General features: G+C 42.2%; 1 protein-coding gene across 1 annotated transcript in view; it reads left to right on the forward strand.

Annotated features, from left to right (window-relative positions):
- Positions 1 to 12,234: 12,234 nt before the first annotated feature.
- The window catches only part of pappaa (pregnancy-associated plasma protein A, pappalysin 1a), a gene marked incomplete at its 5' end in the record, with an annotated part of 78,850 nt that continues 70,790 nt past the window's right edge, over positions 12,235 to 20,294 (forward strand). The window contains 2 exons of the mRNA XM_079290165.1: positions 12,235 to 12,625; positions 17,884 to 18,988. Coding sequence (XP_079146291.1) covers positions 12,235 to 12,625; positions 17,884 to 18,988 — 1,496 coding nt within the window. The remainder of the gene's footprint in view (positions 12,626 to 17,883; positions 18,989 to 20,294) is intronic.

Here is a 20,294-nt window from a genome sequence, read left to right on the forward strand (position 1 = left end):
GACGTGAATGTACAGAACTGCCAGGGCGCATCCACCCAGTCGCTGTCAGGTGTCGTTCCCGCTAACACTCCACCTAGCCCCTGACCTCACAGGCACCCGGTGCGCCTGTCTGTTCGCCTGCCTGCTCTGCTCCCTCTGCACACCTGCGCAGACACACAAATATACACATGCACGCACATCATACACAGACTCAGATTAAAGCCTTTTCCCCCCACATAGGCCCAAAAGAGTTTGTGGCTTCTCATGCACCTCCGAGTGTCTGGGTAACTGCCCAAAGCGCACCTATGATACAATATGTTGTAAACAGACATGATGAGAGTCCAGCATGCTTTTTTGCACTCCTCACATGTTCCAGCTCACAGGTGCTGGCAACGTCCTCCCTGAAACAAAGAGAACACAGTCTGTGTGGCTTGTGATGAGGAATTTCACTGCCTATTACAGCAGGCAAGAGCAGCATTTGAATATTTCATATCCAAGTCAGAGTTATGAGATGACGCTGACGTGTGAAAATGTGATGTTTGACTCTTGGCTTGTGAAAGGCGGTCACTGTGGAAAAAAAAAAGATGGTCAAGGTTAAGTTTTGCTTTGTGGATATAAATAGCCCTTCGGTGATGTCCCCCTGATCTCACCGTTATTATTTATTAATCGTCGTCATGATCTGGGGAGCAAAGCCAGCCTCACCATGCAATTTGAGACCGCTGAAGACAAAGAGGAGGACAAATGTCTTATCCAGAATTTCAGAGCCTCATAATGAAGCCCAGTAGTTGAGAGTGGTAGTGAAACGGACCTATTTGCTCTGTGTAAAGACGTCATTGCCCTTTTGTTAAACTACCATATTGAGGATTGCTGACGCCGGTCTTAACGAGCATTGCTCTTTGCCAGGCGACATCAGTGGTTGTGTTCCCGTCATGACTCTGCCTTTTGTTAAGTATTTATTTATTCCATTGACATGTTACTCTATTCTACAATTCATTTGCACCAAGAGAACCTAAGACTTGACAAGTAACACTATACACATGCCAATAAAAGTGATATTTGGCTGTGAAATTCTTACAAAATGTCAGAAGTTGAAAGTAATTAGCTCCTATGTCCTGGCTTGTTGTAAAATCGGTTCCTTCTGTTGCTGTTTTGTCTTCTGCTCCCCTGTTTTCTCCCCCTTCTGTAGCGTCTGCACAGTTTTCAGCTGCTCACTCAGTTCACCCTCTGCTGCACCTTTCAAACTTCTTTCCTGCAAACGAGTTGTTGCACGGTCCCTTGAGCCGCGTTGACAACTCGCTAAGCTAAAACATATAGCAAGTACATGTGACGTAGTGCATTTAAATCCAGTTCTTCCATTCCCTCTCTCTCCTCCCTGCTTTTGCAGGATGCCACCCACTGCAGTCAGTTGTTATGATGCAGAAAAGCCTTGTACCGTAAATGTGTTTTAAATAATGTATTGACATCATGTTAAACTCTATCAAAGTTCTGATTCTGCAATATTTGGATCATGTTTGATTACTTTTCTCTGATACATCTGTGTTTTTCTTTTGGTCCATGAATCGTAGACTTAAACCCTCAGATGTGTTGGGAAAAAAAAGAAATAGTGTAATATTTCAACATTTTGGCAAATGTGCTTATTCACTCTCTAATTGAGAGTTGGATAAGGATATTCCCATATTGTCTGTTAAAGACTGTTTTAATCTGTTCAACAACAAACAAAGTGTTAAAATGACAAGCTGTGTTTTTATGGAGGGTTATGTGCCAAACCAGGGCCAGTGACTTACTACAGTGATCTACACTGCACCCTGCTGAGAAGTCACACAATCACCCATTTCTGAAGTGGTGATAGGTGGATTCTTTTTGTATTTTTTTCCTGGCAAGAGTCACGATTTGTTTGTTGAACACTGGTGATCTCTGTCACTTTGTATTTTCTTCATTTTTTTTTTTTTTAAACCCTGAAACGTGCACGAATCAGATATAAAAGAGAAATGGAACTAGATCAGATCAAAATATTCTGTTGAAGAGGTAATTAAATGATTCCATTTTCATTTATTTTTTTACACGTTGTGGCACTGGGGAAGGAAGGGTCGGTTGATTCATTTACAATTTTTTTTTGTTTGTGTATTATAATTGAGGTATTTGTGTTGTATGCTATCTGAAGGAAATAGTTTTGACTTCCTCCCTTTAGCAGTCCAAGTGTCAATACTTAGTTATACTGTTCCACCTGAATTTAGAGCGTTCAAATTGTATTACAAACCTTTTAAATCAGTTGCTTTGCTGCATGTCATGACTGTGTTGTTAGGATATTGCCCTTAGTCTTAAAAGCATTATCTTTTACCACAGAACAGCGAGATCGCTCTTTATGCTTGGCTCTCCGCCAACCCAATGCCAAATGAGGCGTCGCACTGGAGCTGAGGTAAAGAAAGTACATTTTTAATGATTTAGCATCGAGTGCCTTTCTATTCTATATTCCATCAACTCATTTCCATGATTTGTAACTACTTGGTGGCTGGAGTTATTCCTTCGGGAGAATAATTCCTTGGCACAGAAGCAGACGCTCCGTTGAAAATACACACTGGGCAATTTTAATTTGAGACGATACTTGAAAATTTATTAAGCCTGTTTGATAATCAAAGCTAATGGGTCGTTTCAATTTTCTTAACTCTGCAACTGCTAAAAGGAAATGAAGAGAGGCTGACTGTGCCTTGTAATTTGGATATATGAAATGAGGTGATTTATAATTAAATGGAAGTATGGTCTTGTGATCGTAAAGCTTAATTGAGTTATTTGTGAAGAGCATCATTTCCCCTACTGTAATGACCTGGGATGAATGTGCACTTCTACAAATATTAAGCTTCATTTTTAAATGGTTGCTTCCACTAAAGAAGACCAAGGTGGTCGTGTGTGTGTGTGTGTGTGTGTGTCATTGTCATAAGGAACTGATCACTATGCAGTCACAGATCTAAATCTCTTGGTGTCTCAGATCTGGAGCAAACACAGAGGGGCCCAAGGGCATTACAGGTGCATAATGATGACGCACACCGCTCATCAATGTCCTAGTCCTTGACAATGTCATTCTAAACTCAGGAAAAAAGCAGATGTTTCACGGGGTCTGTGCAGCGAGGCAGGCTTGTTTACATTCTCCCTTTTCTTACTCCTAATTCTTTCTGGCGTTCGTTTTCCTCTCACTCCTTTGTTTTGATGGAAACTGGTATCTTATTGGTGCAAACGAAAAGACAAGTTGATTGATCAGGCTGGGGGGTATTGATCAAGCTAATCCTCTGCCGTGACCCTTGGCCTTCTGATTGACAGCAGCCCCCATAATGAGGCCTCGGAACAGAGACCATAGGATAGGGGGGTTTTGGGAAGGGCATCTGTGGGGGGAAAAACAGGAAAACCCAAGGGGATGGGTAGCGTACACACACACACACACACACACACACACACACAGCCCGGCTCAATCAACTTGGTGCCATTGTTACATTGCAATGCCCTCGATAACCCCAATTTGCATAATCAGCTTTTGCATTGTTTGGCCCAGACACATTAAGGTGCAGCATTGCATTGTTGACTGCAAATCAGCACGTGCCCTTTGTTTGCTCATCTCAATGTAGCATTATGTATTGTTTACTTATGCTGCAGCATGTGTTTTTCTGCTTACTGACTTTACAATTACACTAAACGCATTATGTTTCCTTTCCCAGCCGGAGTAAAATATACATTACATCTTACGCAACGCAGTGGGTCTACAAAAACGACACGCTCCGTATTTCTGCTCTTTTCAAAGTCCCCTGCATTTTGTTAACGTTGTTTACCAACCAAATTCTAGACATTCCAGTCTTTTTTTCTCTTTTTATAGTTGCCTAAGGACTATACCTCCTTGAATGCTGCAGGACATTTCTACATTAGTTTTAAAGGGCTACACACACACACACACACACACACACACACACACACACACACACACACACACACACACACACACACACACACACACACACTATGCACCCCAAACGCAGGCTTCCACCTACTAGCTTTTGACAGCGTTAGTTTTAGACATTCTTGCACCCACAGCGCAGTAGGATATCGTAAATATTCATATTTAGTTGACCTACATCAACTAAAGTTGCTTCGGCAAACTTGTTAGCTTATTTCCACATTGAGACACAGAGCAACATTAGCATTCATTTGGAGTTCGACTGTTCATCTGAAGAATGTTCGTTCTTCTTTTTAGCTCTGGTTTGGTGTCCAGCGAGCAATATCTGCCTCTTTTTGCTAAATGCCCCCCCACAAGCTTTTCGCTAACATTGACCGGCTGTCATTTGGAGCTGAAAGGTCAGTGTAGTGGCTTCATCAGAGCTTTTTTGCAGGCCGTAAAAAAACCAAAACAATGAGTAATGAGCGCAAAATTGAATGGCCATGTACGTGTATGTGTCCACCCGTGCATGTATGGTTTGCGGTTCATGAGTTAGGGCAGAGGGCATGTATAGGGGACAGGGCTAACCCTACACCAGTGACACAGAAACTCTCTGCTGAAACCGGTTTATAACATATGGGTGGGGGCGGAGCCAAAAGGCAGGGCGTGGGCAAACTCGGCACAAATGAAAAAGGAACTCTGCTGAGTGTTTGAACATAAGGCTCATGAGTTTGGCTGTGATATGTGAATCTGTTCAGAATACCTATTATAGTGTAGGTATAATTGAGGCAACTCTCACTGCTGCACCTTTTTTTTTTTTGCAAATCGGCATGAACACATCGCACAACTTCACACTGACACACTTGACCTCCATGCCAAATTTCCGCCCTCCTAAGGTGAAAACTGTGGCGGCCAGAGGGTGGGGAATTTCTTTGTTGACCGACCGACAGAACCATTATCGTCGTAGTTTGCAGTTTAAAAGACGTACGAAGGGGGAACTGCAGAGTTGGACTTTAAATCTGTATGTTCATTTGAATTCATTTCAGTTTCAATGCATGGAATTATTTCATCATTTTTTTTTAATGTATTTTTATTATAGCAGCTTAAAAGTTACAATAAGTACCTGTATTTTGACTAAGTTGAGGCATGGTGTACTTACATTCATCTTAGAATCTTAGAAAGAGCTGCTATTTTTCATGCATATCTAATTGCTAAAAATGACTTTCCTTTTTGCACCATGTGTACAATTTTCCCATAGTATCGGGTTCCCCAATTAGCCTAAACCCATGCCTCCATGGACATCAACTCGACAGAAGGTGTTGAAAAGACATAAGGCGCTTTAATCTACAACACACAGCTCTCCAGAAAATGCAAAAGGTTTTATTTAGATATACCGTCGTTCATCATTTTCATGGGTGCATTTTACAATGTGAAAGCCTGTACAGTATACAGTTTATTTTATGTGAGGAACATCAAGCAAGTAAAATGAGGAGGATTGGACTTCAGTGAGTTCAATTTCTCCGTGTAATAATGAAAATTCACTCGTGACAAACTGGTCTTTGCACTCTCTTCCTCAAATCTTTACTCGCCCTACAGCAATCCTTAAGTCACCCTAAATGTTTTAATAAGTCCTAGCCATTTTTCTTCCAATGGGCCATATCCCATTCACCTTACCAGACATTTTTCCACGCTCCCTCTACCAGATGGATCAGACTGCATCAAGCAAAAAGCTCCAGAAATCTTCCAAGAAGTATTTTTTTTCCCCTTCTTCCTTTCTTGGAAAGCATGCCAAATTGTTGTCAGTCCTGGGGGCTTGATGCCTCAACCTGGTTAATACCACTGCAGAAACCACTCTCCTTCGTGTTTTTTTTATTTTTATGGACAAGCGTCACTGCAACTGTATTTCAAGTAGGCCCGGCTAATGAGCTTTTTAACCATCTCCATATGGACGTGCTCTAACGTCTAGACGGAGGGGCAGTAGTGGTGGCAAGCGGTGGTGTGCTGACAGTGCCGTACTCTGCACCCCTCCACATATAATTCTTTCCCACAAGCAGCAGCGTTAAACCAATGGCAAGCCTTGGTTGCCGTTAAGGACCCGTAATGGGTTATTGTTTACCACACAGCTCACAACAGCGGCTAAAATCCAGGATGTGAGGATGATGAGGAAAATACTCCTCATGTGCATTCACATATGTAGACAGGGATGCGATGTTGGGCGTGGTTCTGTTTTTCCCAAAGAATTTAGTTTTACCCGACGTGGTATGCCTTTTACACGATTTCATAAATATTGTTGAATAACTGATCTGCACAAAGAGTCTCAACAGTGCAGAAATAGTGGCATGCAAAGAGAAAACTTTCAAAAACGTATCCTACTGAACCGTCTGTATTGTTAGCCGTGCTTCCACTGGAGCGGCAATAAACTTGTACATCTCACTCTGTGAATTTTACTAGATTGCCTCATCATGTGTCTGGGAACCATGTGTGTCATCGCTGAGCAAGAAAGGTTTATTGGGCAACTGTTTAAGATTTACTGTACATGTGGAGACGTGTGACAAATGCATCGATTTACGTATTTATTTGGCAAAAATGGCGTACAAAGATGCTTAGATATCAACACTCGTACTTAAGAAAAGCAAAAGGATGAAAAGATAAAAACATTGCATAATTCATCAAAGTTTGAAGACATAGAAGTTTATGTTCCCAAGTTGAGATGCATTACTTTGAAAAACATGAAGTGATATTATTCTCTGCAAATAAAAGTCATTTTCACATTTTATTTAATTTAATTTATTTTCTATGATTTGGCTCTCTGAAGCAGATCATGTCTAAAAATGCCAGTCCTGCATTGAAGCATGGATGGGAAAATTGTGTGTTTTTTTAATTCACTGTAGTAGTAAGATACCTATCTTCTGCCACCACTAACTATATGTTCATTAACTTCATACTAGCCCAATAGTCTGACTATACTCGAGCACAAAATAAAGGATCACAGAGAAAGTTTGATCATGCTTCAACAGACAAGTTTGTCAAATAGATCCACCCATTCAACCACGCAGCTTACCGGGCGGTGGTGGTGAAGTATCGTGCCATTTTTTGTTAGCCAACATTTAACAAACAAAATGAAGAACAAAATAATTCAAAGTTTTGGGTTGTTTGTTTTGGTATTACAGAGTGTACAGCAAATATTTAGACAATTAACCAAAAAAAACACAAGCGTGGACAGAAAACAGAGGAGTGTACGACTGCATTATGACTTCAAGGTACACCGCCGATAATATGAGAGCTCGGTCTTTAGTTAAAGTCTGCCTTAAAGGTGCAGATAGGTGGACTGATGTAGCCTGACGACTAAATCCTGTGTCATACGTAGTCGCATCCTGTTCCTCGTCTCCTACTTTCTGTTGCTCTACAGCTGGAAGCTATACCGAATAAACAATGTAGCGCTTGGATAAGGGAAGATAAAGGGGCAGACTGGAAAGTTATGAGGTGGGACAGGGATGACAGAGAAACAAAGAAAACACCAGAACGTATCATATCTAGCAGAGTTATATCTGTAACTTAATCATCTCTCCTAAGTGCATTTGTATCAAAGTACAACACAATCATGTGCTTGAGTTAACGTCCCCATGTTCACTGTGATTCAGAATGATCTACTATCTGATTCAACATGATTATTTGCTGATGAATTTGCTGTGAATGTAAATTAAACCCTCGTTTCGTCGATTTCATGCATCATACCACACAGTGCTCTGACGATGACGGTTATGTTTTGAATATCAAACTGTCACACAATAGCAGTCGCCTTATTTCAGTCTTCGTTTATATATTATGCCATTGGCCGCCCCTTCCATGCTAAGTGCATATAACTGACAGCTGTCATGAGCATTAGAAAAGATTAAACCCGATTTATGCAAATGTGTATATGTTCTGTAATCTTTGCGATATTCTGTTTAAAAGTAACAAACAACACCTGCGTCTCAGTTCGCACAGCTCTTACTGGGTACTTTTTTTTACCAGAAGCTGCCTGCGTGACAGTTTTCATGGAATCACTGAAAATTCGACCTGGTATGAGTTTGTAGGTAGCACGGGATTATACTCTTAAGGGCTTTGATGGGTATTCTGTAACGGCATTATATTTAGAAAGAGGTCCCGGCCACCATTATGGAATCCTACTGTCGCTACAGCTTTGCTTTTATTGCCCTTTCACACTTCTCATTCAGATGTACCCCCCATATTTACTGTAAACCTCATCTGTATCGTGTTCTTTAATGTGTGAACATTGTTGACACTGTATCATTTTACTCTGCAGATCATCCACACACACACAAAAAAAACAAAAAAAACAGGCAAAAGCATTTAGGTTTGCACTTTAGCACAGTCACAGATTAAGCTGGATGCATTAATGGATTATAGGACAATGTTTTTTTCCTATTTGACTTGCACTGCTCCACAGTCACTCTGACGTAGTGGGATTATTGTACAATACTGCAACCACTTTTTCTCTCAACAAAAGTGATGGGGAGCGCAACGGCAGCATCACAATGCAGCTACAGATAAAGTTTGAGAGTGTTAATGATCGACATGCAATTAAACAAAGTTGATATAGTTTATTTTCTTAACACTGGAAGACATGGAATCAACAAAACGACATTCAAAGAGACATCAAATGTACTTATTTTTGCTCCAATCTGCTGTTGAATGTTAACTTACTGAGCTTCTGTGTTGACGGGACGTGCTCGTATTTTAAACGCTCCCACCAAGCTGTTACTTTTAGAAACAGATGTAATCTCCCCGGGTCAAAACTGTTAATGCATTCAGACAGCGAACGTGGATAATCCTGACAGTGTCACTTACTGTCACAACTCTGAATAAATATAATGATATAAACATGGTTAAAGATCAGTCCGTACCGAATGGCGTTAGTGCATCTAAGGATACAGGTTTGGGTTTGGACAGACGGTTGCATGACAACGTCAGATATAGTGTGACTCAAGCAATTGGGAGTCTCTTGCATTTACAACTGGATGAAAAAAAAGACGCTGTTGTATTACGATAGTAATAGTAATCATTTATAATGATGTGTTCTGCTCCTGCATCATGTGTCTTTTATGCCAATTATTTTTGTCTGATTTGAAAATGTCAAAGGTTTGTGTTTGTCCGGTGGTGTCTTATTCACTGTTGACCTCTCTTAACGTCCTGCCCCCCCCCCCCCCCCATCATGCTCTGTAAGGGATGCAATGTATTCTGCTTTATGGACCCACTCAGATTTCCAGCGGGATTTGCAGAATTGCACAGGGGCTCCGTGACCTGCACCGTCACGGGTCATTAGGTTAAGATGGGACGTTGTCTTCCTGGACCATCGAATCCAGGAATAACTGGGAATCAGCTTGTTTTTAAAAAGGAGAGATAGCGTGACACTCTTTCACTGGCAAATGGTCGAGCCAGAGAGGCACACAGTTTGAACTTTCTGCATTGTTGATTGGTCCCTGCCCTGAGGGGTTTGGTGGTGGGTGCGGTGCAGAGACTGTACGAACACAATTCAACTCAATCTCCTCGCATTAACCGAAGGATGGCGAATGACCTTTATGAGAGCATGCTTCAGGGTTCCCCTTCACTCCCCCCCTTCAGTCTGTAGGGTACCAACCTGAACGGATGCTGACTGTAAGACATTAGGTCATCTTTTCTATCTTCAGCACTCATGTTCCTTTATAGAGAGAGAGAGAGAGAGAGAGAGAGTGATAGGTGAAGAAGTGAAGAATGTAATTACAGGCCTCGAGAGATGTCTTTCACCTTCTGTCACGATACTCTGGTACCTTAGTGGGTTCACATTTCCATTTCCCCTCCTTGCAATACATTACAACATGAAATCACATTCAAGTGCATGACGCAGCGGTATTTTGCCGACTGAAAAAATAAAGGTAAAAAAAAAAAAAGAAGCATGCATTTTACCACAAAGTGTGCATCAAAAGCAAGAAATCTCATAGGAATCAGGAGTCTTTGGGACAAGGACCCAAACAACAACTCATTCAAACAGATGGAAGTGTTGCCACACAACCACAACTAAAGGGAGAATGGGGTTTAACAACCCGACGTGAAGATTTGGACACACAAAGTTATCCACTGTCTCCTTTGACAAGATTTAAATGTGTGGTCCGTGTGAAACTCTGCCAATATGTGATTTCCCCCGCTCAAGACACAAAAGGAAATATGTGGCCCAAAGTCGCAACACCATATGAAAAAGAGAGCAAATATTGAATGTTTGTTCTCTCTTTCCTTTATGGTAGGTGGCAAGTTTTGGCTGTCTAAACACACATTTACAACAAACAACCCGTGGGAGAACAGAGAGGAAACGCCGACATTCCAACTGACTGTCTCTATGGAAAACCATTATAAGGTAAAGTCACGCTCCGCTCTGTGTCAAAATGTCTTCAGAGTATAACAGTAACATTGACCAAAGGATTGTTTTCATTTCACTCTGCAGCTGAGACTTACGAATGCTTTGTCACCAATCTCAAAGGCTCATGAACTTTAGTCGAGAGTGTGGTTTTGAAACACATCCATCTCTTGACGTGGCAGTAAACATTAGGCTGAAACTTACAAATCCCTCACATTTTTCTTTTTCAAATCCCTTTTGGAACAAAAAAACATCTTTGTTGAGCAATAGTGAATTGTTATAAACTTAGACATAGAGTTAAATGGGTTGGCCAAATTTTTAAAAACAAAAAAAACTCGAAAACAAAACATGCACAGGTAGAAAATACACATAAGTGCACTTATTGCTATTTAGCGGTTTAAAAACCTCAAGCGCTGGCTTTTAAACTGAAAGAAGAAAGGACATATGATCCATCAAATTAAATTAAGTAAAGAAAGGACAATAACTGCTGTGGCTTTGTCAATGTTCTCCCATTACTTCTTTGATCTACTGCTTACTTTATCCTGAAAGGACATTCATGAGAAACATGACTTTGACGGGACAGTGAGGTCTACCTTTATAGACTACGTCATACTTTGCCAAAGTTGAAATGAAGACGTCCCACGAGCCTGTGAATAAATTAGTAAGTCTTTGCATAAAACATTTTTATTGCTAAATTCACATATTAATCCCTTTCGATTTGGCCTACAATTATATTTGTGTATATTAAATTACGAAATAAAAGCTTTGATCCCGAAATCATGTTTGGGACAAACTCATTATGTAATACAGGGAACGAAACATTTATTGAGAAGTACTCATCCGTTCTTTTATGTAGCCTATATGAAGGAATGTCACTGCGGGGGGGATTTCACCAAATATCAACAACGGGGACTGGAATCATTATTTCATGTCCTCAGACTGCTTGATTATGGTCCTGTGCAGAGGACTGTGTACATTGTAACCACTAGAGGGACACATATACACCTTTCAAACTCCGTAAACACCATCCTATCACTCAGTGCCATAGGGAGAATTGCCGTCAGCGAGAGTTGCCTACCTGTGTGACTTCCCACTTTGAAGAAAAAAAAAAAAAAAAAAAAGCACAGCCCCGGAACATTTGAAACACGATCGAGTTGTTCTTAAAAAGACTTAGAGAGAAACTGCCTCTAAAGCGGACGGCGAGCTCCGACTCCTTCAAGTGTATCAGCTGCAGGCAATCAATGAGGACCGCGGTGCTGACTTCTACAGCTCTCTGCCCCTCTTTCTCTCATTCGCCTTACCAGATATTATAGTGCATTTCAACTTTTGTACAGGCATACAGGCAAGGGGAAGTTTGGATTCCATTTTTTTTAATTATTATCACAATTTACCTCTTGTTTCCTGTAATAAATATGAGAGGTCGGTTTGTTGTCACTTTTCTTTGGAATGTAATATGTGCCATTTCTTATGCTGTTTTACGGGTAGGATAAGGAAACAACAAAAAGGTGTGACAAGAGCTTGGCGGACAACTGTGGATTTCTGCGAGTAACTCCTACCGTCCAAAGGGGATGAGGGGGGCATCGGCCGGACCCCCCTCTTGATTGATTACTTATTAGTCATCCCTTTGGCTAAATGGGACCCATTGAAAAGGCACAGTGGAACACATACATGAATCAAGTATTCCTGTGTCCCCTGAATGTCTCCAGAGTAGTTTTGCTTAAGAGAGGGGGTCGTGGCTTATAAAGAGGGAAAAACAGCATCGCTTTATGGGTTTATTTAGACAGTTTCTACGGTTTGACATTCTACAGCTGTAAGAGAGAAGGAACAACTCGAGAGGATTCCAAAGAGGAGAACATTGTGGACATATATTTTTTTTGTAGTTATTCCGTTGTTTCTTTTTTTTTTCCTCTTATTTTAAATATTTTTTTGCCATTACCTCTCCCGAAAAATGAAACTTTGGACATCTCCCTGGGTGTCTTGCCTGGTGATTCTCATATTGTGTTTTGGATCAGAGTGCGGGACAGTCCGGAGAAAGGGGAGATCCAAGAGGGAGTTGGTGCGCATTAGGGAGGCGAAAGCCACCATCCCAGGGGCTTGTGCCACACGTCTGCCCCGGGGCAAACGCTCTTTGCCCGGCTTGGAGCGACGGGTGCTTCGCCAGCGTCGGCGCTCCTCTCAGGCGGAGGAAAACTCTCCAGACCGGGGGAAAGCTGTCTATTTTACCGGCAGGGGAGATCAACTACGGCTGAAACCTGGCGTGGAGATACCCAGAGGAAATTTTACTCTTGAGATGTGGATCAAACCGGAGGGAGGTCAACGATCACCCACAGTGATTGCAGGTAGGATAGTCTCCACATTCTCCATCATATTGTCAACCCAACTCCTTTTATAAGTATAACTTAAAAACTGGCGACTTAAATTGGAAATTGAGAAGTAAACATGCAAATGTGTCGTATTTTATCCCAGTGTTATGTAGTCTAAAACAAAAGCAACATGCAGTTTCAGCGAGTTGAAAATGAGTTCATCTATCAGACTAGACAATGATGTAATGCTCTGAAAAGTGCAGTGGATAATGTAGGTAGTGCAAGCATTGGGTCACTGAAGATTTCGATCACATTTAAGTTTGCCAGTTTGCAGAGAGAAATCGCTGCGACATGATTTTATTCTCCGAATTAATTTTCCTGTCATTTTCCCAGTTTAAAATGCTGAGGTCCGTGGGTTATGATCATACAAGTGAGGGGAACAGCCAGCAGCTATAGGCTACTGCATCATTTGACCGGCAGCTGATGTCACTGTGCGTAAAATGTAATTTCTTTAAACCGACGAGGCTATTTTAAAACTATGATGTAATGGCCAAAACTTTGTGAGCGAGCACGTCACGTCGGGCACAAAGCGGCACGAGAGGTCTGTCGTAGAGGTAGGCGCTCAAAGCGCGCAGCTCAAGCCCGCAAGCTTGAGTGTCCCCCAAAATCGACACCTTTGGATTGGCTACCGGAGTTACGGGACAGGACTGAGAGACCCAGGGTTTCCCCCCTGTCCGAAAATGTGCTTTCATGTGTGTGCTTTCATGGTCACCGGTGGTGTTCTGTTGGCTATAGTCTCTCCAAAACGCAGACTATTGTGCGAAATCATGCGTTATTCGGAGCGTCTCAAATTTAAAGCACAATCAGTAATGCTGCATCCCTGCGCAGAGGACACACACACACACACACACACACACACACACCCCCACACACACTCACACACACTTGAGTAGATCCCTGTAGTCAGAGGAAAGCTTGACACTTTGTAGTTGTCATCTGTGCGCACTCCCTTTTCTCCTGCATCCATGCGTAAAGGAGCACCGGGAAGGTGTTAAAACTGTTCTGCATCATCTCTTTCGACCATTAGCGCGTTTGTGCATTGTAGTATATTTTTTATGCTTTTCCTTGCCGATAGGGAGCGTTGTATACACAACTCATTGCCTTTTACAGTATACTTGTGCAGATGGCTGTATTTGAACTGAAGTGAACTGAATTGAACTCAGTCCCCCTCAGCCTCCCATGTGCCAGTCTGCACGTTTGGAGACTTAACTAAACCACTTTAATAAATACATTTACATGGTCCTTTTATTTTCTATCTAACTACCCGCCGCCTCCCCCCCCCCCCCCCACCTCTCCACCTCTCACTCTTACTGTTTGTGTGTGTGTATTGAGATACAGTACAATTGTAGGTGGTGCTAGCGAGGCATGCTCTGCAAAACCAATCCCTTGTCAGAGTCTCAAACTGGGGCAGAGGGTGGTGAGAGTGTCTGTTATGACCTGAGTGACTGCTAAATGTACAGCACGGACACAATAACAGGAACATCTGTACAGTAGTATGCAATCCAGTACAAAAACAATACTGTGGCCCCCAAAAGGACCATTGAGTTGAATAAACACCACAAGGACCACATCTTATCACAAAATGAACATTATAGGCTTTACAGATGTGGTATTGGATCACATTATTTTGTAAAGGTGTTGTTGTGGTACCCCGCCCACATTTTGTACTGGCTTCTACTATACCATTCATGTATAATACAGTGTGTTTATTTTTTAAGATTTGCTCCCATCACACTCCCATCAGTGAGAGAGAGAGAGAGAGGGGACCTCAAGAGAACAAATATGATGATCAAACAAATTCAATAAAGCCTAATCTTTTAAATCCAATTCAGGCCTCAAAAATCCCAGTGGCCCTCAAAATGCTCCATCCACTTGTTTTGATCCCAGCGTGGTGTTGTTTGCAGCAGCTGTTTTTTTGACTGTGTTGTTTTGACCACCACTGTCTCTCTCTCTCTCTCTCTCTCTCTCTCTCTCGCTCTGTCTCTCTCGCTCTCTCTCTCTCGCTCTCTCTCTCTCTCTGTCTCTCTGTCTCTCTCTCTCTCTCTCTCTGTCTCTCTGTCTCTCTCTCTGTCTCTCTCTCTGTCTCTCTGTCTCTCTCTCTGTCTCTCTCTCTCTCTCTCTCTCTCTGTCTCTCTCTCTCTCTCTCTCTCTCTCTCTGTCTCTCTCTCTCTCTCTCTCTCTCTCTCTCTCTCTCTCTCTCTCTCTCTGTCTCTGTCTCTCTCTCTGTCTCTCTCTCTCTCTCTCTCTCTCTCTCTCTCTCTCTCTCTCTCTCTCTCTCTCTCTCTCTCTCTCTCTCTCTCTCTCTCTCTCTCTCTCTCTCTCTCTCTCTCTTGTCCAGATTCAGGCTCTTTCTCGTCTTTTTTTCTGAGTTGTGTCTTGTCACACACAATTCTTATAACTCTGTGGGATATAACAATAAATGAGAGGATTGTAACATATCAATTAATTAGAAAATATAAAGAAGAGACTTCAAGTTGCCGATTATAAAAGTTGCATTCGAATATGCTTTAATTAAAAAAAAAAAAACTTTACTGGCCAAGTAGTGTACACTTACAGGGGATCTGACTGTAGTTTCCGTTGCTCTCAATGTACATACACAAAACATACAACTGAAACGTGCAAAACTTAAGTTTGAACTGCTATGTTACTATATCTACACACACAAACACACACAATCATACAATCAGAACATGAAGTTCTATTTCAAAATTGTATGCAGACTTTGTTCCCGGTTCATGTTGGGTTGTCCCGCATCAAAAGAAGAGGGAAATAAATTTTGGTGCAGTCATATCGTGTGAAATTACACGCGGAAATAAGTTAAAAAACGAATTCAGCTCTACTGGACCCTTTTTCATGGATACGTCCTCATTAATCATTAAATGTAACTGTGAGACGAACCTTGATATCACGACTAAGTGGTTAGAGGTTGAAAAGGGGGTTGAGCCCAGAGTGCAACACTTTTACTCCTCAATCATCACCTCAACTAGCAACATCACAGTCGTCTTATTACTTTCAATCATTATCATGGCCGTGCACTGTGCCTCTCTGTGATTTAATGACAATCGAGTTGTCCGAAATCATGATTAATGTCCTCACATTTAATAGGAAGGTGTGATGACAGTGTCACAGTATAAGTTACAGTGCAAATTCATTGAGGTCATCTGACGACTATTTGTAGATTATTTATGACTCATTAAAACCAGCATTTAGTTGAATTCATTCAGAGTGAAACGTGACAGCCGAGTCAAATGTTGAAAGTCAAGTGTTGCGACAACATTTTCAAAATCAATATTCGAATGAAATTTTCCATCGTCTCCTCAGAGAAATTGCTGTGGCGGTCACTTTAGTATGACCATGGAAAGTTCTTTGACCGTTCAGAGCTCGAACAACTAAAAATTTAACCGAGTCTTCATTGTTACCTTCCTCCCTGCTTTTTAGTCCTTGTGACGTTTTTCTTTCTTTATTTTTTCCTGAGTTTTTTTTTTTTACTTCGAAGAAGACAAATGGCAAGTGAGAGGAAGGTTGCCTTTGAACCTGACAGGAACAGCTCTTTACCGTAGCGTGTGCAAATCCCTTCCGCGTGTGTGTTTCTGAGAAGACATAAATGTGTACTTTGTAATTTCTCTGTGCGCACGAGAGTTTGTGTATTTGTTCGTGAGCATACATGCATGTATGAGTATAGTATAAATATGTGGATATGTGTGTGTGTGTGTATGTGTGAGCCAGAAGAGGCACAGTGCAGGGTCTGGAAAAGTGTAGTGTGTTAGATTAATTGAGCATGGCAGAATTATGACAGCTGTTTATACGAGGAGTCCTACGAGCATTTTCGCACACCTTTTAGCCTTGAGTGCACTAGCTGACAGATGGAAGGCTTTTTCCTTCCAGTGTAGTGGAAAGGCTGAAAACGTCATCCACCAAAGGACTGACCTCGAGGATGAACCCAACCCTCGCTCTTTGAAGATTGCTCCATTGGAATACCACGTTTAATGAATGCATACTGGAATGTGCATCTAATTAAAAACAGGTCAAAGTTAGCAAGACGTCCGCGATCACCATTAGCCAGACACTTATTGCAGGATCAGGTAGGCTAATCGATGGGGAACAAAGGCATTTCAGTGGACAAGTGCATTGAGGCAAAGATGGAACCATCACTATGATGATCAGTTTATAATTTCAGACCATACTGAAGTCAGCAGAGAAGAAAGAAGAAGGGCATTTACAGGCATTTGATGCACAGATCACTGTAAAGGACACCCGATATGCGCTGGGTGTGCAGCTCACAGATGGAGTGTCTCTGTGTGGATAGATATAATTCCCAGAAAGCTCATGGTTAGAAGTGCTACCCCGATGTTAGCAAATCCCAGGAATGTATTGTTGTGACCAGAGTGACGTCCTGCTCTCGTCCCAGAATCACCTGCAAACACACAGACTTTCACATGCTGAGATGGACCTTGTGAGGCACGTTGAGGTGCTTTGGAATCGTTGCACACTTTGACTGGAACCTATGTATATGTGCACGCACAGACATGAACTTGTGGGCCTGCACACACGTACCCCAACGAGCGCTAAACAAACAAACAGTTAAGATTCAGAGATCCCCTAAGAAGTGGAAACACATTACCATGCTGAAGCTGACATACACGGTCCAAGTGAAACAGGAAAAAGGTGTTTTGGTGCCTCTACATAAACAAGGCTTTAGCTGAAAACTAGCCTTTTCTGGCTACCTCACTGGCAAGGGACATTCACACGAACGACTTTAAATGCGCTCAGTGTTCATGAGGTGCCTGTACAGAGAGATTTCCATGCAGGGTCTCCTTAGTTAAACATGCACTTCAACATAATTTCCAGGAAAACATGCACTTAGAAATTATACTGTATATCATATTAATGCATCTGTTCCCTAATCGCAACTACCTTTTTAGTCCCTCTGGAAATAACACTTTTCAGAATATTTCAGAATTATCGATGGAGTGTTCAAAATGTATACATTGAAGTCTAATTGGAATATATACCAACATACTGAAAAGAAATGACCATTAAGGATCTTATACATGTGGCTTGGCAATAATACAGTTATTGCAGAATAACTGTATTATTGAAAATAGTCTGAATGTGTAAGATGAACAATGCTTTTTATTATTGATGCAGATTTTCTCTTGTGTCCATGTCCACATTGACACTTGGAAATAAAGGAATGCACATACTAACTGACTTTCTTTCCATCCTCTCTCCAGGCCTATACGACAAATGTTTCTACGCCTCCAGTGACCGAGGATGGCTGCTTGGCATCCAGGCGGTTAGTGAACACGGGAATCGTGACCCTCGCTTTTTCTTCTCCCTTAAAACTGACCGTGCCCACAAAGTGACCTCCATCCACTCCAACGCTCGCTATGTACCCAACCAATGGGCACATGTTGCAGTCACATACGATGGCGTGTACATGAAGCTGTTTTTCAATGGCGCCCAAGTGGGTGTCAGTCGGGAGCAATCGGGCGATGTCTTTAGCCATTTGACCAAAAAGTGCAAAGTGCTGATGATGGGGGGGAATGCACTGAATCATAATTACAGGGGGGCAGTGGAGAGGGTGGGCCTATGGAGGCATGCCAGAGGGCAGAGGCAGATTGTCAGGCATATGCAAGGCCACGAGGACCCCCAAGATCTACCTCAACTGGTCATACGTGAAACATTCGAGCACCCAGGCCGGAAGTGGCTGACAGTAAAAGATGGTAGCTTTCCTCAGCCTGAGCAGGGGGCAGGTGGGCGGTTAGGATTTCTGGGTGGTGGTGGAGTTGTAAATTCGGAGGGATTATTGGACACAACGCTGGACCCTCCAACTTGTGGTCAAACTGTCTGCGACAATGTTGAGGTCATCAAAAACTACAACCACCTCTGGACCTTCCGTCGACCCAAGAAAGTACGATATCGTGTGATAAATGTGTGGGACGATGCTCGGCTGAAGCCAACTGTATCAGACCACCAGATCAGCCTGCAGCACCAGCAGCTAAATGATGCCTTTAGCCCCTACAACATCACCTGGGAGCTTAGCATCCACAACGTGACCAATTCCTCCCTTCGAAACCGCTTGATTCTAGCTAACTGTGACATCAGCAAAGTTGGCGATGATGCATGTGACCCAGAATGCAACCATCCGCTGACAGGGTACGATGCAGGTGACTGCATGTCTGTGTATCGGAGCCGTTGCCCTGAGCACAAGCAGGGGAATGGCGTATGTGACCCTGAATGTAACTGGGAGAACTTCTTCTATGACCATGGCGACTGCTGTAACCCCAACGTGACGGATGTGACCAAGACATGCTTCAACCGTTCGTCTCCACACAAGTAAGATCACTCTTTTGACATTTTGCATGTAACCCTGTTTGTAGGAATGGTAACGCTCTTTGGTAATTGTGTAATGAACACAAGACTTAAGAGTTCAACACCCACAACATTCCTTGCTTAAATTGATTCATTTTTTGGTTGACATGATGTGTAGTTTTAGTGAACCAACTCCACACCATGGCCTCACATGTCTAGAGTAAATCAAAAAACACATCTTTCCATACATGTGTCCCTGAAGGGAGGTTTTAATGTCTAGCCCTACTGTTTCCTGACCATTTGGGCTGAGGCTGAGTGTAACATAACTCCCAGCCTGTGTGGCCTGGGAAACCCTCCGGGAGCAGCTAGTCCAATCTAGCCTTGGCCTGGTTCAATCAGTGTTCCACACTTAGGCAGGGCAAAACAAACGCAACCGGATGACTTTTCTAGTAGCAAGTGCGCAAGCCAGACTATTCATTTTTGTATCAAAGTTTCAACAACTCCCCCCACCTTTTTCCACTCTGTCTGCTAAACCCAATCGTCTAATAAAGCTGGCTTGATTGGAAAAGGGAGGGTTTTTTTTTGGACAGAGTGATATTCTAAACAGAGTGTAAGGGCAATTATAGGTCAGAAAAGAGAGTCCAGTATGATTTTGGCTTGTAGCAATGGAAATCGTTTAAAAAACATACCACTCTCTCCAGGAAACCACTGATGTTGCACATGTTTCCTGGGGAGGCTGGTATGGGTCCCCTAAACGTGGGTGCCTGAAAGAATTTTCCAGGAAAAGATGAAGAAAGTATATTTCACTTGCACACGAATACCCCTATTACAGAATCTTCTAGATGGACTGCACGTTAAGCAAGAGATTATGTGGTTTCATGCGGCCACTTTGGGAGAGTACAGAGGCCTTCATAAATGCATGCAAATATTTGTTTTTGTGGTAATGTGACTGTGGCTTGTAGATGATGAGTAAAAGCTGGCAAGAAGAATGCATCTCTGGAATTTGCTGTAATAAGGTTTGTGCCAGACCTCCAATCGCAGGATTGTTTGTTTCCTACATTGAAACTTAACACAGTGGAATGAGACATTTTTGTGGGACAATGCAGGGGATCTTAATGGGTATGAAAGAAAAACAGAAGAAAATGACAAAAATTCAGATGTTTGTCAGGATTTCTTGCCACTTTCATAAGGGGACAAGTGAAAGGGAGCACATCTAGTGGGCCTAGTGTGTGGAATTGTTTTGGTTCTTTCTGATAGCGTGAATCAAGGAAACCAGTCAGTTAAGCTGGAAGCATTGCCTGTTTGGCACTATCCTGTTGTTTAAAATGAC

This window comes from Melanostigma gelatinosum (genome assembly GCF_949748355.1).
Source record: "Melanostigma gelatinosum genome assembly, chromosome: 18".
NCBI lineage: Eukaryota > Metazoa > Chordata > Actinopteri > Perciformes > Zoarcidae > Melanostigma > Melanostigma gelatinosum.